Raw genomic sequence first — 17,087 nt, 5'->3', positions numbered from 1 at the left:
TACTCGTTCTTTTTGGTCAGATTGTGTTGAAACAAAAATCAGGTGAACGTCGAAGTTGAGTCACAGAGTTTCAGACAAAGCAGTGCCTCATTTTAGCTTCACCAACCCAAGGAATGTTTACGAAATTCGCTGCGAAGTATCCGTAGCTAGAAATAAGACAAAAACGACTAAACTTTGGATTTAGTTTGTGCACGAGGACGACGTCTTTGGATGGACTTTCAAAATGAAGTCGGTTATCTTCAGTCGGTTCTTCATCCTTCTCCCGTGGGTTCTAATCGTCATCATCATGATCGACATCGACACCAAACGCACGTTCCGCTCTCCGATGGCGCGCCAACGGGCCCAGCGGACAGCGGCGGCGAATTTATCGGCGTTGCCCATGATCTACGCCATCACGCCGACGTACTCGCGGCCGGTGCAGAAGGCCGAGCTCACCCGGCTGGCGCAGGCCTTCAGGCAGGTGCCCCGCTTCCACTGGATCGTCGTGGAGGACGCCTCGTCGAGATCGGATCTGGTGACGAAGTTTTTGGCGAAGAGCGGGGTCTCGGCGTACACGCACTTGCACATTTTTACCCCGCGCCGGTTCAAGCGGGCCGGGATGCCGAGGGCGACGGAGCAGAGGAACGCGGCGCTGACGTGGCTGCGGCAGCATCGCACCAGGAGGGACGCCGGCGTGGTGTTCTTCGCCGACGACGACAACACGTACAGTCTGGAGCTTTTCGATGAGGTAAGACAAACTAATTATTACTGTGAAATGTTTCTGTCACCCCTCAGTCGTCCAGGAACGCTCCATCGTTGTTTTTTTAAAAGCGCTGTGTCCGATTTTCGCCGCAAAAAACACGAAAAACAGAACTGGCTCATTTTAAACAGTTTTCATGTTGTCCAAAGTTATTCATCTTTTACCTTAAGCATTTTGAGCATCCCAATTATTCACAGTGATGGGTTTTTATAAACTCTAGTCACACCTCGCAGAGACCAGAGCTGAGTTTGGTCATGACTGTAAACATACACTTCCTGATTAGTTGACATTAAAATGGTTTCTAGCCGAGGTTTTAGGAGTGACTGGACAGTTAAATCTGCTTTTTCACTCATGAAGTTTAGGGGTGTGCAAAAATCAATATCAATATATCGTGTCGTTTAATGTGATGATACAGTATTGATATCGTGAGCTGCTGTATCGATTTATCGCCAAGAATATTTTATGGTATATTTTACTAAATAATTTTGTTACAGAGCTGCAGTTTTGTAGTCTGATTCATCAGACGGTTTCACTTTGTGGAAACCGTCTGCCGTTGCAGCATTAGGATTTGTTCACTTGACGGGTACTTTTTTTATTTAACCAACTGCTGCTATTTGGTCGTGACGTATGTAATGCTCCCCCTAACAGGGTTAACTGGTTTATTAAGCTTTTCCCAAATCCTGTAGGACGTAAGGACAATAACATCTTTCGCCTTGATAAAATTCACCAAACATTCTCTTTGTTGCGGCTTTAAATCCTCGATCTCGGGAATCGTTGCCAACACAGAATGTCCGACTCTTCGCTGATTGGTTGGTGCCCGAACTTTCACTTCCGGGGTTTTTGTGAACCGTCTAGTGTTTTCTGATTCTTGATCTCGTCGCTGGAGAGAAATGAAATTAAGCGGAGAGACTTGGTGGCGCCAGCTTGGGTAACAGGTTTGTTGTTTGTTCAGAGGAAGGAAACTCGTTTATGCGACACGTTTGACATTTTCACTGTTTTGATGATTAAAATGTTTGTGTTTCATATGAACTTTGCACAAGAAGAAGTGGTTTAACAAAGATTTTTAGTATCACAGACATGAACCTGACTCTCATTGGGGCACCTCCTGCTTGTTTTCATAGAAACGTTGTTATTTTGGCTCTAGTCTACCACAGGGATGTAACTAGGGGTGTGCAAAAATATAAAAATATCGATATATCGTATCATTTAATGTGCTGATACAGTATCGATATCAAGGGCTGCTGTATCGATATATCGTCAAGAGTATTTTAGGTATATTTTTACTGAATAGTTTGTGTAAGAGCTACAGTTGTGTTGACATTTTCACTGTTTTTCACATTCACTTTTCACAAACTTAGTAAACTTTTAGTATTAGAGCATCATTTAGCCTTTTTTACACTGAACCGTATCAAATCGATGTGAAATATATTGTATCGAACTGCATTGAAACGAAAGCTCACTGTATCGAAAAGCGTATCGTATCGTGGCCTATGTATCGAGATATGTATCGTATCTGTAACGTCTTAATGATACCCAGCCCTAGACATACGATAACGATAACGATATCCAAATCTCTCGATACGATATTATCACGATATGCATCTCACGGTACGATATTTACTGAGATATTTGGAGGAGGCTGATGTGATTGTGATTGTAGATGGACACAGTTTTGCTTTTAAAATACCTTGAAGGTTTTGGTGTGAATTATTTCCGTCATAATCCCAAGAATTCAAGTAAAAAACATTTTCTTCATGTTGTTTGCACTGAAATGAATCATGGGAAATGTAGTTTCTATTGTTTATAAGATGTTGCTGCTATAAAACAATGCATTTAAGCAAAAAAAAAAAAAAAAGTTGTAATTCGATATATTGTGAGAGCCCACGAGACTTTTGACGATACGATATCACGATATTTTGGTTAGTTACCTCCAGTGTTGGGAAGGTGACTTTTAAAATGTAATCCCCTACAGATTACAGATTACACACACCAAAATGTAGTTTGTAACATAATCCATTAAATTACTTAAAGTGAGTAATGTAATCTGAATACTTTGGATTACTTGATTTGCTGTAGAGAAGCAAAGACGAGGAAATCTTCACATAAGATGTTTTATCTGCTAAAAGAAAATAAAAAGCCCAGACTTTACTGAACCAAATTAAAAATATTATTGATAGAAGAAGAGACACGTCCACACAGCAGGATTTAGTGCTGTTAAATCCTGGTTTAGACCTGGTTTAGTCCTGGTTTAGACCTGGTTTAGACCTGGTTTAGACCTGGTTTAGATCTGGTTTAGATCTAGTTTAGACCTGGTTTTAGTCTTGGTTTTAGTCCTGGTTTAAACCTGTTTTAGACCTGGTTTAGACCTGGTTTAGATCTAGTTTAGACCTGGTTTTAGTCTTGGTTTTAGTCCTGGTTTAGATCTAGTTTAGACCTGGTTTTAGTCCTGGTTTTAGACCTGTTTTAGTCCTGGTTTTAGACCTGTTTTAGACCTGGTTTAGACCTGTTTTAGACCTGGTTTAGACCTGGTTTAGATCTAGTTTAGATCTAGTTTAGACCTGGTTTTAGTCCTGGTTTTAGTCCTGGTTTTAATCCTGGTTTTAGTCCTGGTTTAGACCTGTTTTAGACCTGGTTTATATCTAGTTTAGATCTAGTTTAGACCTGGTTTTAGTCTTGGTTTTAGTCCTGGTTTAGTCCTGGTTTTAGACCTGGTTTAGACCTGTTTTAGACCTGGTTTAGATCTAGTTTAGATCTAGTTTAGACCTGGTTTTAGTCCTGGTTTAGATCTAGTTTAGACCTGAATTTAGTCCTGGTTTAGACCTGGTTTTAGACCTGTTTTAGATCTAGTTTAGATCTAGTTTAGACCTGGTTTTAGTCTTGGTTTTAGACCTGGTTTAGATCTAGTTTAGACCTGGTTTATTTTGGTTTATTAATGTGAAAACAGGAAAGTACCTGTGTGTAATCCATTCATTTCAATAAAGTAACTGTTACCTAATTACCACTCACTGAAACAGTAACTGTAACTGAATACAGTTACTCATCATTAGTACTCTGATTACATAACTCCAGTACATGTAATCTGTTACTCCACAACTCTGTTTACATCCACAGTATGAGCATGAAACATCTATCTACATGGAGATGTTTCAAAGTGTGGTTGTGGCTTTGTAGACTTTCTGTTTCCGTGTTGATGTAGCACCTCCAGAAAGTCCCGCACTGTATCTTTAAGAGCATTCAGAATAGACTATTAAAATATTCCTCTGTCACAAACTTCAGGCCGTCAGAGGAGGAGGAGGAAGGTTGTGCTCAGCTTTAGAACAGCTTTTGCAGAAGAAGTGAAGCGGAGAGTCCACGTCACACGCCGACACACTGTCAGCCCCAAACACAACACCGCGCCGAGCTGGGGTTTTTCTGGCTTTATGAGAAATAAAAGTTTTATAGGTTACTCAGACGCAGACGGCGCACGGTGATCTGATTTAGTCTCAAAGTGCAGCTTTTACGTCGCTCTACAGGAAGTCGTGTGTCCCAGATTTAAGAAGAGGAGCCAGGCAGGTGGTAGACTCACCTGTTCCACTCGCTCGCTGCACAAATGACTTTATAGATTTAGAAACGCAGATGACACCAGACCAGGATCTCTGAGCGTTTTCCAATAAAACAAACGGGTTCATGGATTTATCAGTAACCTGATCGGGTCTGCGGGAGGGCGAGGGGGGCTGCATGAAAGAAGATAATCTGGAACATGAGAAACAACGATCAGATTGACTCTTGTGACATTTGAGTCATGTTAAAATATTGTTCCTAGGGATGAGCATTCGATTAAATTTTCTGAATCGATCGTCGGGAGAATTAACAATAAATTTTTTGATGAATCATTAACATTTTTATATTAAAATTGTCATCATTATTATTACTATTACTAATCTGCATAAATAAACTCAACTGTACAACATATAAACATAAAGATGCAAAAAAACCCAAGGCACTCACTGGTTAAAATAAAATGCCTTTATTAATTTAAATTAATTAACTTAGGTTTGTCCCCTGAGGAAAACCGTAGGCTGAAACGCGTCGGGACTTTGTAAGTTCGTCCATTAAGACGTGCTGTAAATTAATAAAGGCATTTTATTTTAACCAGTCAGTGCCTTGGGGTTTTTTTTTGCATCTTTTTACTGACTTCACTTCCCAAAGAGCAACACTGAGTTGGATCTACTGTGTATTATCCTCTGGACGTCCAGGAAGCGCTTCTTCTGAAACCTTTTTTATATAAACATAACCACAATAGAGCCACATCAGCCCGTTTGACATTATAATGTTTCTGTAAAACATTTATTTATGTTTTACAGAAACTAAACTTAAAACCACATGACTCATTTGCATAAACTATAAGCTCTGATGCAAACAGTTTTTTCCTTGTGTCGCTGATGTAGTTCAGTTTCTGTCGGATTAAAGGACACGACTCAGTGGAATATGAGTGTTCTTTCTGTGACAGAGGATGTTGATGATGATGATGATGTTGATGATGATGTTGATGATGATGATGATGATGGTGAGTGTGTTCTGTGTGTGTGTCGTGTTGGAGATGGTTCATGTTTTCAGAGATCAGACGTGTGCAGGTTTAGTGCAGCTCTTTATTTAACATCATTTCACTTTATTCATGTCGGTCACTTTATTTATTTTGCTTCTGTTGTGATGAAAAGACTGAAAAGTGTTTGTGTTTTGGACACATGTGACTCAACTTCATGTTGCAGTAACCGGGACACTGCGTTTACATGCACCATGACGAAACCGGGACAGTCCAAAAACCCGACCGTACCCAGAACACTGATGTGCTGTAAACACGATCACTGAGAGGAACAGAGTCTTTAAGGAGCCAGAGCCAAAACATGGGACTGTGAGACACAACTCCAGTGTTTGTGTCGGACACAGACTCGTCTCCTCACACTACACACAGACACATACATTCAGTTTGTCGATTAAAAATGAACATGATCGACGAAATTCTTATTGATCAATTAGTCAACCAGTCATGCCCGTCTCTAGTTGTTACCTCCACAAAATCAGACCTGGAGTTGTGTTTTGTTTTATTTACACATTTGAGTAACTTATTAGTCTGTCTGCATCTCCAAACCTCAAAATGCTTTTCCCAATTTGTGATGTCATGTAGTAGTTTTCAAAATAAGCTCCTTTTACCTTTTGTTCAGTAGAGATTGTGAATTCCAGGGCTGAAATTATCCAAATGGTTGTAAGGAATTGTAAAGAAGGTGTTTGAAGAACATGTACCTCCGTGAAGTTGGTGTCTCATCAAATGCAATCCTACACATAAACTATTAGGGGTGTAACGGTGCACAAACATCATGATTTGGTACATACCTCAGTTTTCAGGTCACGGTTCTGTTCATTTTCGGTACAGTATGGGAACAAAATGTAAAACCATTTATTTGTGTGTTTATTAAACCAACAATGAGTGTTAACATTAATTAAAGGTGGCCGCTCTAACTATAAAGCGCTGCAGGAAACACTGTCCCAATCACAGACGAGTTCCTCATGAATATTAAGACTCGTGCCCAGCCCTGCACCGAACCAAACGTCCCGTACTGAAATGGTTCAGCACGAATACATGACCCGTTACACCCCTAATGTCTATCATTTGTGCTGTTTTGTGCTGCAAAACAACGCAAATGTTTATGCTGCTTTAGTTTCTGAGATATTAACAGTGTTGGGAGTAACGCGTTATAAAAGTAACGAATTACAGTAATGCATTACTTTTTGCTGTAACGCAGTAATGTAAGGCATTACAGGGGAAAAAATAGTAATATTTTACTCGGTACAAATGTGAGTAACGCGCGTTACAATGTTTTTTTTAACCTGGATTGAAGTGGTGGGTTTTTCTTCATACAAATTTGCTAAAATCACATCGATATCAGCAGCGGTGAAACGCCGGAGATGCGCCCTCATCGACCTTCAGGTAAAAAGGAAGAACTGACAAAGAAAGGTAGAAGTTACGCGCTGTAACAGACTCTTGCACCGGCTCGGGTACCTGCAAATAGTTGCTGAAATCAGGACCGCGAGCCCGAGCAGCAGGGTCCATAAAGAGCGACTGGGCGACAGACGCTCTTACCTCCATGAGGTGCGGAGCAAAGCCGGTCCTTTCTCCTGCGTCACCTTCGAGCCCGTCCCTACAGTGAGTCCTGTTTTAGTCCTAGTTCAGTTCTGGTTTAGTCCTAGTTCACTTCTGGTTTAGTCCTGGTTCAGCTCTGGTTTAGTCCTGATGTAGACCTGGTTTAGTCCTGGTTCAGTCCATATACAGTGCAAAAGTTATTTTTGTGAGAGTAACTTAAAGTAATGCAATAGTAATGTAATGCCTTACATTTTAAATGCAGTAATATTGTAATGTAACGAATTACTTTGAAATGACAGTAATAGGTAATAAATAACACATTACAGTTTCAAAGTAACTTGCCCAACAGTGGATATTAATGATTCTTTTATAGGTCAAACTTGATTCATCCAGCCTCCAGGAAGCTTTATCCTGCTCTAAAATGGCCCAAAATGGTGTCAATCCTTTTATTTCATATCGGCACAAACATGTCAATTCATTTGTGCTGCAAAAAGTTCAGTTTGTGCGATTATGTTTCTTAAGACATTAACAGTTTTATTTTCAGCTGATCACGTCATCCAGCCCCTCAAAATGTTAAATAGTGCTCAAAAATGGCAGAAAAATATATGCAACGTTTCATATCATTTTATTTGTGCTGTTTTGTGCGGTGATAATTTGTCATTTGTCAGTTGTTCTTTCTTAATTCTTTGGGCCATTTTAGAGCATTTTGAATCTTCCTGGGGACTTGTCGACCCCAATTTGATCTATAAAAGAATTATAAATATCTCCAAAACCAAAAGATTGACTTAGTTTTTGTGTTTGATGGTTTGTGATGGATGTGAGGAAACATAGATCAGAAAATAGCGTAATTTGGGCTCTTTACATAACCAGACTATGAGAATAAAACATTCTGAAGTGTGCCGTGCCGCTTCAGAGACAGAGTCATGGTTTAAAGATAATATTGGCACCTTTATGCTCGCCACAATAGCCCTAAAGCAGGATAATCCCAGTAAACCCTTTTCTAAATGAGCCATACAGTGAATAAGACACGAGCTGCTTTAATTAAACAGCACAGTCAAAGCCTTCAGTAGTGTTTATAATGAGCGGTGTTAATTATTCAACCCTCTTAAAGTCAAACGTTATCATATTACAAGAAAACAGGAGAAAGTTCAAGTACAGAGCGAGGTGTGCGCATAATATTGAGCCAAACTAAAGAAATGTTTTAAAGGCGATGGACAGAGGTGGGTGGTTTTCATTTGCAGTTTTTAGTGACTTTTACTTCTACGTGAGTAATATTTTTAGTGAAGTAACTGTACTCTTATATAAGTAAAAGTTGTGCTTCTTCTTCCCGCCGTGAGTAAGTCTGAAGTGTCAAAATCTTTATGTGAAAAAGAAGAAAGAGCCGCACTGCAGGTCTTTGAAGCTCCCAGATTTTTATTTCAGTGACACCACAATGTGACGTTTCGGGACTTCGTTCTTGTGCACAGTTTTTGTTTTTGCACCCAACACGCCGTCGCCGTCTAGTGCATTCTGATTCCTGATCTAGTCGCTGGGGAGAAATGAAATTGAGCACTAGGTAGAGTCCTGCACGGGTCCATTTTTGGAGACCTGCCCCCACCTGCACCCGCGCAGTTTGGCACCGCACCGTTAACCCGTGATTATATCAAAGTTAAACTCGTTACCCGCCCGTGTCCGTGATAAACCACACACAAATTAAAATCATTCTAACTGAAGAAGCCATCGGAATAAGAAGTGAAAAGTTACGATTTTAAGAATTGCAATCACGAAATGAAATTAAACAGTTTCACTTTCTTCAGTACGAACACAAATTCAGACGTGACTCGACTGTCATCACTTCACAGGCTTTATTTACTGAGCAGAAGAAACACTGATTGAGATGCCGGACTTTTGCGCCGCACACACCACAGACTGAACCAGGACTGAACCAGGACTGAACCAGGACTGAACCAGGATTAACCTAGGCTGATTCCAGGACTGAACCAGGACTGAACCAGGACTGAACCAGGACTGAACCGGACAGGTCTGGAGGTGCACCCGTGTAGTCTGTCCAGTGACCGCAGGCGAAAGAACCGGCTCAGGGCTACGTGCTGCATGGAGGAGTGCTGCGCTTTGCCGACACCGTGCTCCACAGACCCTAGTTCATTTTCTCTCTCTCTCACCCGCCCGCATACTAGGGTTGTTCCGATCCGATCGCACTCGATCCGGACTCAGATGTTATGTTCCAATCAGGTATCAGATAAATAATATACATATATAACACACAGGACACCACAGTTTTTCTGAGGCGCAGGATTTACTCAGGGACGTTCAGTCAGCGTGACTCTGTCCCAGCGCCTGTCGTACACTCGCTCTGGGACTTTGGGCTGTGCCGTACTCAGGCGCTGTTACCTGTGGTTCTGTGGTCCGTGTTCACACCTGCGCGGCTGAGTGTTGTTGTGCGTGCGCATGTTGCACTGTGGAGTTGGCGCTTCTGGCAGTGAGGGTCCGTCCAGTGGCGTGGAGCGTCTGTTGAGCGGTGGGACCGATGTTGCGGTGTGTGGTCCGCTGTTTGTGGTGCTCGCTCTGTGGTGGGTTTGTGGATGTGGTGGCGGCGGCAGCTGGGCTAGAGGCTGTGCGAATCATTATCTGTTTTTTCATTTTGGTTTTGGAGACAAATAATGAAGAAAACTGTTGTTTTTTCGTTTTCATATTTTTGGTTTTATATTGAAAAACAAATGAGCAAATGACACAGATTCAACAGATACAGCGGCTTTAAAATGACAGGATTTGTTTCTATATATTTCAAGACATTTTTAAAACTCGCCGAGTGTAACGGCCCGCAGCTGAAATACCAAAACATCAGTCAATTCTTCTCAAAGTCTATAACCCCGTCTAGCAGGAGTTTGTGTGTAAGATTTGTGCATTGATTTTTAGCTCCGATCTCATCTCCCGTGCAGCTCTATGTCTGCAAATCAACAACTTTCACTTGACGGACAAAATTACGCACGAGTTTGAAACCCGCTAATGTAGTCTGGACCGCTGCCCGGACCAGAGGGGCACGGCGCTGCAGCGAGTGAGACTTTTGACTCCGGAATAACGGGAGAATAACACGGCGAGGGTTTGTGAAGTGCTCTGGCCGTGTTGTTGTGTTTGTTCACGCTCTGATCGGGAGGTCTTTGCCGAGGTTTGTTTTGGTTCAGATCAGATTTGCTCCAAAGAAAAAAAAACTCTGGGATGTTGTTTTCTTTTTTTTTTTTTTTTAAATGGAGGCACAAACCGCACTTACTCAAATGAAAGCCGGAGCGTACGGGTCACACTGCAGGATTAAAGCAGAGTCGCTGATTTTCCGAACGTGAAAAGAGGGAGGTCGGGAGTTTAAACTGTTACCCGCGGCAGCTCTAACTTGTTCCCAGTGTTCACAAACCCTCCGGCACATTTTTCTAACTTTTAACTTTTTTAGTTTCTGGGCACAGGCACGACATGTAACAGTTTAAAAATGTTTTAAAATCACAACTGAACCTGTGTTGCCAGAGCCTTAACCTGCAGGTAGACGACAGATACAAGTTTCTCTCATTCTCAGCTTTCAGAACTGATCACAATATCTGTTCTGTTCGTTTTGTCGATGTAACTAAGAGCTGACGTTAGGTTAACAACAGAAAAGTATCTGGTCCGAATCCGTGTGTCATTGGTTCATTCGTTTTTCAATATAAAACCAAAAATAAGAAAGCGAAAAAACAACAGTTTTCTTCATTATTTGTCTCCAAAACCAAAATGAAAAAATGGATAATGATTTGTTTTTCCAGTTTTCTATTTTGTGTTTAAATGAAAAATGGAAAAAAAAACTGATAACGGCCGTTTACGTGACTTCTGTGACTGCGATGCCGAACTTTTGCGCCGCATACAGACTGAACCAGGACTGATCCAGGTCTGGGACCAGACCGGGACCAGAGCGGGACTGAAATCAGAACTGAAACCAGGACCAGACTGGGACCAGACTGAGACTGAAATCAGAACTGAAACCGGGACCAGACCGGGACCGGGCCGGGACCAGATCAGGACTGACACCGAGACCAGACCGGGACCAGACCGGGACTGAGACAGAAACCAGGCCGGGACCAGGCCGAGACCAGACCGGGACCAGACCGAGACTGAGACCGGGACTTCGAAGCTGAGGCTCTTACCTCGCGGAGGCTCGGAGTCAAAGCTTGGAATCCACCCTGGTCCCCGTCTCAGTCCCGCTCTGGTCCCGGACCTGGATCAATGGTTCAGTCCGTATGCAGCGCGAAAGTCCGGCATCGCAGTCACGGAAATCACATAAACGGGAAACTGTCGCTATCCTTTTTTTTTCCATTCTTCATTTAAACACAAAATCAAAAACTGAAACAACTAATCATTATCTGTTTTTTCATTTTGGGTTTTGGAGACAAATAATGAAGAAAATTGTTGTTTTTTTGTTTTCTTATTTTTGGTTTTATATTGAAAAACGAATGAACGAATGAAACACGGATTGAGCTGAATCGCCTCTTTCTGTTCCGGTTGTGTTCAAATAAAGCTCAAATTAAAGTCTCACTAGAGTAACAGAGCTTCAAAGTCGTGTTTTCAGTGTCGTCAGCTGCAAAGTGTCAGTAGTTTGAGCGATAAGAAGATGGTGGTTACTGTGGTCAGCCCGTCTCCGCCTCTCGGTAGGTCGTCGGTGTTTAGGCTTGATTCAGTTTGGGTTCATTCATACATAAGTTACAATAAAGTATTTCCAAATATATCGAAGAAAACAGAAAAAGAGTAAATGCTTGGAAGGCCTTGCTCGTCTCCTGCTCCTGAAATGCAGCGAACAAAGGAGCCGTGATTAGGTACCGTGCGTGTGATTACAGCCGACGCAAAATTACAGTCATTTTCTCAACGATGTAAATGTGAAATCTGAAAGTTCTATGTCTGGGTTATCTGTGTGTGATTGTGACGATTATGTAAAGGGCAACGAGTTAAAATTAAATCAAATCATGGCCCGAGATAATTAGCTTTTTAACATCTTGTGTAGTGGTTTAAGTGCAGATTTCAACGCTTTCCGGACAGATTAAAGGTCCCGTGTGACGCAAAAATGGACTCTTGAGAGCTTTAAAGGTTGTATAGAGGATTTTCAGCGACTGTTTGTCCTTTTTCAAACCCCTCCTCCACCGCTCCCTGAGTAGAAACGCCTCCTTACTCTAGAAATCATGCTTGTTTACCAATGGTCCGATGGTCTTTTTTTTTTTTTTTTTTTGGACTAATGGAAAGTTGGACTACTGGGATCTCTGCTCATTGGTCCATTTTTGGACTGTTGGGCTGTCGGACCAATGGACTGACCCTCCAGTTCCATCAACTCCAGCTCCATTTCCCTTAGTATTGGAAAAAAAACGTCCCTCCTCTCTCTGTAACTGCTGCTGTCAGACTCCTTAAAATGTTTATATTAAACCGCACGACGTGATTTTTATTTTGGTATTTTGTCCGTAAATCAGTATGTGGGTTTCACGTGACGTCACAGGGCTACGTTTGTCAACACGCAAAATCAGATGGAGGGCAGGAAGTGAACTGACTGGAGGAAAATGCCGATGTGTTGTGTCGTTTCCGGCTGTGCCAATCGTTCTAACCGAGAGAAGGAAAAGCGTTTTTTTTTAGAGTACCGAATATAGTCGTCCACAAAGGTCAGAAATGGGAAAAGCCGACAGAACAACGCCGTAAAAAGTGGATTACAAACCTGTTTGCGGTCGAGAGGAGCAGAATTCACTAATGCTCGTGTCTGCAGTGACACTTCAACAAAGGTTTGTTACAAAGATAAATAGTTTTTTGTGGTTTACCTAAACATAAAGGAATCATTAACGACTAACGGCTAACGAAGTTTGTTGACAATAATATAATAAATAAATAGTTCAGATAGAGGTTACTGCCGATTCATAATCGTCTATACACTTCAAATAAGAGAAACACTCACCCCGGCGAAGACCAAACCATAATCATCATTTAGGCGTTTTGCACCGAGGTTGAGGACCCATCCACTGACAAAAAACAGTTCTATGCCTCCAAACTTTTGTACTTTGCCTTCATCTGTTGTCTGGTGTAGAACGATGTCTGGAGAACGAGGTAATTCGTGATCTCCTCTGCCTCGATTGTCGGCAAATCTTTTACTTTGGTTGAAAATTCTCTCATTTTCTTAAGATCAGGGTCACGTCCAATATATTTGTCGACTAACTGCTCGTACTTTTGCCTTGCTGCAGGTTCTAAATCCTGACAATAAGAACTCTTCTCCATATCTGTGTTCTCCAGAGCCGTGTTTGTCGTGTTTGTCGTGTTTGTCTTCAGTTCCTGCCCTCCACCTGAAAATCACGTGACTGAATACCTCCTATTCCTATTCCCAATATGGAACTAGTCTCCAAATTTGACCCTATAACATTCTTAGTCCAGTTCCTTATCCAGACTGTGGTCATAATTTAGAATCTTAAGTAAAGGACCCAAAAGTTATCCAGTATTAATTAGGGAATAGCGAAGTATATATTTTTACAGTCATTATTTAGTTCACAGTGCACATTTTAAACACGTCCAGGAGCGTTCACATCTGAGAGAAGACTGAAATCTGAACTGCTAAACTAAAACTAGAATCCCGCGTGTTTCAGAACCCGTTTGTCGAGAGGGTCAGCAGCTCCGACACAGACTCGGACTCCACGGAGACCGCGGCGAACTCTGATCTCTGCAGTGGACATTGTATTAGCTGTAATTGCAGGCTTTGCAATTTGTTAATTATGTGCGTTCAAACTGCAGTGCCATTAATCTCACAGGCCCATTATGACACATTATAAGACGTTTAAGACAAGACGTGAAAGCAGAATATAGAAGTGTACTGATCTCACAGTGGACACTTTCACTTATGATCACGGCTCTCGATAGACAATCCACAATACCCGAACTTTACACAAAAAAACCCCCAGAAACCATTAAATAATTCAAGATGCATTGTGTATTAATGCATAATACAATGTTGAATTTGTCATAAATTAATAATGTTTTCAGTCCTTTTTTTTTTGCTTAAAGAAAGAGTATTACACTTCTATGGGGTATGTAAACGTAAAATATTTAGATCACCATGTTCGATCACCGATTTATTGTTTTGAAAATGCTATATTCACAAAAACAGTGCACTAACAGTTTTAATTAGTTTCGGTTTCATTTTTGACGTCTCCTTTTTCCGTTCAGAGCGTTTTATGTGACTGCATCCGCGAATGAAACTACGGCACATCGCGTCAGGTTTGTGAAGTTGTAGTGTTTTGCTTTGTAATTAGGGTTTGAATCGGGTCCAGGAGAGATCGCTGTATTACTCAAACATGCACTGATGACTCTAAAATCTTCAGGCATGTTTTTGGTGAAGAAACAACATAATAACATGGTAGAAAGCTCCAAAAAGTCTATTTTGCGTAATACCCAGTGTTTGATTTAGCTTGATTCATCTGTCTGACCTCGCAGCGTTAGGATTCGTTCGCTCGGCATTAGATGGGAACTATTTTTATTTAACCAATCGCTGCTATTTGGTGGTGACATATGTAATGCATCAGAAAGCTCAGTGGTGTCCGAGTAATTGCCAGCACAACAGCAAATAAAGCAAACAGTGAACATGTCTTAACGATCTTTGTCATTTTTGCAAGATGAACTTGAGGATTAAAGATGCAATAAAAATGTGAAGTTTGTATCGTCTACATCCATCTCGACGCTTTGTTTACTGTTGTGCTGAACCACAAAAGGGACACAGACAGACGCCACGAGTTTGTCATGACTTCACAGCTCTTCTCTGATTGGCCGGTGCGCGGTCTACAACTTCTTGCAAACTGGCTAGTGTATTCCAATCATGGATTTATTAAAAGAAGTGGAGGGTGTTTGTATCTGCCTCCAGTTGGTGTAGTGATGCTCACTGGAACTTCAGCGGAAAAAATCCCCCGAGCCGAGACAAGATTTTTCTCATAGAGGCAACGTAATCACAAACTGCTCGTGTTCATCTGACATGGACCTACAACTTTCAAAAATGTCGGATTTGTTGGCGATTTTTACCTATTTTTAGATCATAAACTTTTTCTCAGCTCAGCTCAAATCCTTCCATTGTCTTAAAAAACTCTTTATAATCGTTGGCTCTGGCTCCGCTCTGTTCCGCTCTAGCTCCTCTCGCTCTGATTGGTCAAAGCGATCAGGTGATACACGAAGCCCGCGCTCCATGTGTGCGTTCGCGTGTGCCCACGGGAGAAAAGACACTACTGCAATGCTCGGTCGACCCTAAAGAACCTCAGCGGGCTAAAGGTGAATCTGGGATCATGCACCATTGAGCTCTGACTTGAATGTGGCCAGTTTGAAACCTCGGGGCTTGATTCTGACTCCTGATCTAGTCACTGGAGAGAAATGAAATTGAGCGGAGGCACTAGGTGGCGCCAGCCTGGCTACTATTTGACACCAGTCTTTTGCTATTTTTGCTACTTAATTAGAGTGTATTATTACCATTTATGTTTTTACTCTTCATGATTATTATAATATACCGTGATGTGTAAGCTACTGTGTTTAAATCATTATTGTGGATCGATAAATTTGTCTAAGTCTCATACTTAGACTTTAACAGTAATATTAGTGTACAAAAGTAAGTAAGTAAGTCTTTATTTATATAGCGCTTTCACAGACATTTGCTGTCCCCAAAGACACTTTACACAGCATTATTCATTCACTCTACACCTGGTGATGGTAAACTACTGTTGTAGCCACAGCTGCCCTGGGGCACACTGACAGAGGCGCAGCTGCCATGCCACTCGGCGCCATCGGTCCCTCCGACCACCACCATCACTCACACACCACTTTCATACTAGGCAATGTGGGTGAAGTGTCTTGCCTAAAGACACAATGATTGAATTGATTGTATTTAACTGACCTTGACTATCAACTGTTCTTGGACCTGGAGCATGTTTTGGGTTGAAGGGGGAAACCAGAGGAAACTCATCCAGACACGGGGAGAAACATGCAAACTCCACACAGAAAAGCCCGGGCGACCTGGGGATCGAACCCAGAACCTTCTTGCTGTGAGGCATGACTGCTAGCCACTCAGCCACCGTGCCGCCAAAAGGAGAATCTAGTGCTCGTAATCGGACGTGTACAATCATGGATACCACAACATCAAATTTTTGTGTCACAATCAGAATTTTGCAAACGAATTAAGAGATCTGCACTCAAAGCTCCAAATTCAGTGACACCACAATGTGACGTTTCCGGTCAAGCCCTTCTTCAGACCCCAAACATCACATTGTGGCGTCATTGAAATAAAAATTTGGGAGTTTTGAAGAAATGCAGTGCGGATCTTTTTCTTCTTTTGCACAGTTTTTGTCTTTGGACCCAGCACGCAGTCGCAATTTTTGTTGGATATGCAAGTCACTATCTACAAGTATCAGACATTTACTATAATTTTACAGCGAATTCCTGAATTTAAACACGTGTGAATGAGACAAAACACAACTCCAGGTCTGTTTGTGACGAGGAAACAACATAATAACAGGTCAGAAAATAGCTTCATATGAGCCCTTGAATCTTGACCGCAGTAAATCAAAGCTGGTTAAAATAAACTCGCATTTTTCGTCTGCTCTGTCTGCCCCGTGTGTGTTAGTGTGTCAGTTCTGGAGTGTGTGTTAGTGTGTCAGTTCTGGAGTGTGTGTTAGTGTGTCAGTTCTGGAGTGTGTGTTAGTGTGTCAGTTCTGGAGTGTGTTAGTGTGTGTTAGTGTGTTAGTGTGTCAGTTCTGGAGTGTGTGTTAGTGTGTCAGTTCTGGAGTGTGTGTTAGTGTGTCAGTTCTGGAGTGTGTGTTAGTGTGTCAGTTCTGGAGTGTGTGTTAGTGTGTCAGTTCTGGAGTGTGTGTTAGTGTGTCAGTTCTGGAGTGTGTGTTAGTGTGTCAGTTCTGGAGTGTGTGTTAGTGTGTCAGTTCTGGAGTGTGTGTTAGTGTGTCAGTTCTGTGTGTGACTGATCCGAGTCTCTCATGTATAAAGTGAATCTGAGGCGAGGAGCTCAGGGACACTGGACTAAACCCGGTCAGCCGTGCTCTTCCTCCTCCTCCTCCTCCCCCTCCACGATCCTGTGATGCCGACCACAGGGACTCGGAGCCGTTCAGATGATTCCACATCGACGACAATCTGTCATCATGATGTTTGAAATCACACAACGGAGGCAAAAGGAAACAGACATAATACGAGATAAATAATCCACTGACATCCATC

At 41.9% G+C, this 17,087-nt stretch overlaps 1 protein-coding gene across 1 annotated transcript in view; it reads left to right on the top strand.

Annotated features, from left to right (window-relative positions):
* The first annotated feature begins 223 nt into the window (after nt 1-223).
* The window catches only part of b3gat2 (beta-1,3-glucuronyltransferase 2 (glucuronosyltransferase S)), a 149,445-nt gene continuing 132,581 nt past the window's right edge, over nt 224-17,087 (top strand). Inside the window, exon 1 of the mRNA XM_055162511.1 lies at nt 224-727. Coding sequence (XP_055018486.1) covers nt 224-727 — 504 coding nt within the window. The remainder of the gene's footprint in view (nt 728-17,087) is intronic.

This window comes from Boleophthalmus pectinirostris, unplaced genomic scaffold (assembly GCF_026225935.1).
Source record: "Boleophthalmus pectinirostris isolate CB_2022bp ecotype Guang Dong unplaced genomic scaffold, ASM2622593v1 HiC_scaffold_5, whole genome shotgun sequence".
In the NCBI taxonomy this organism is placed as follows: domain Eukaryota; kingdom Metazoa; phylum Chordata; class Actinopteri; order Gobiiformes; family Gobiidae; genus Boleophthalmus; species Boleophthalmus pectinirostris.
Note: the sequence above shows the minus strand (reverse complement) of the source record. Positions and strands in the feature narration are given on the sequence as shown.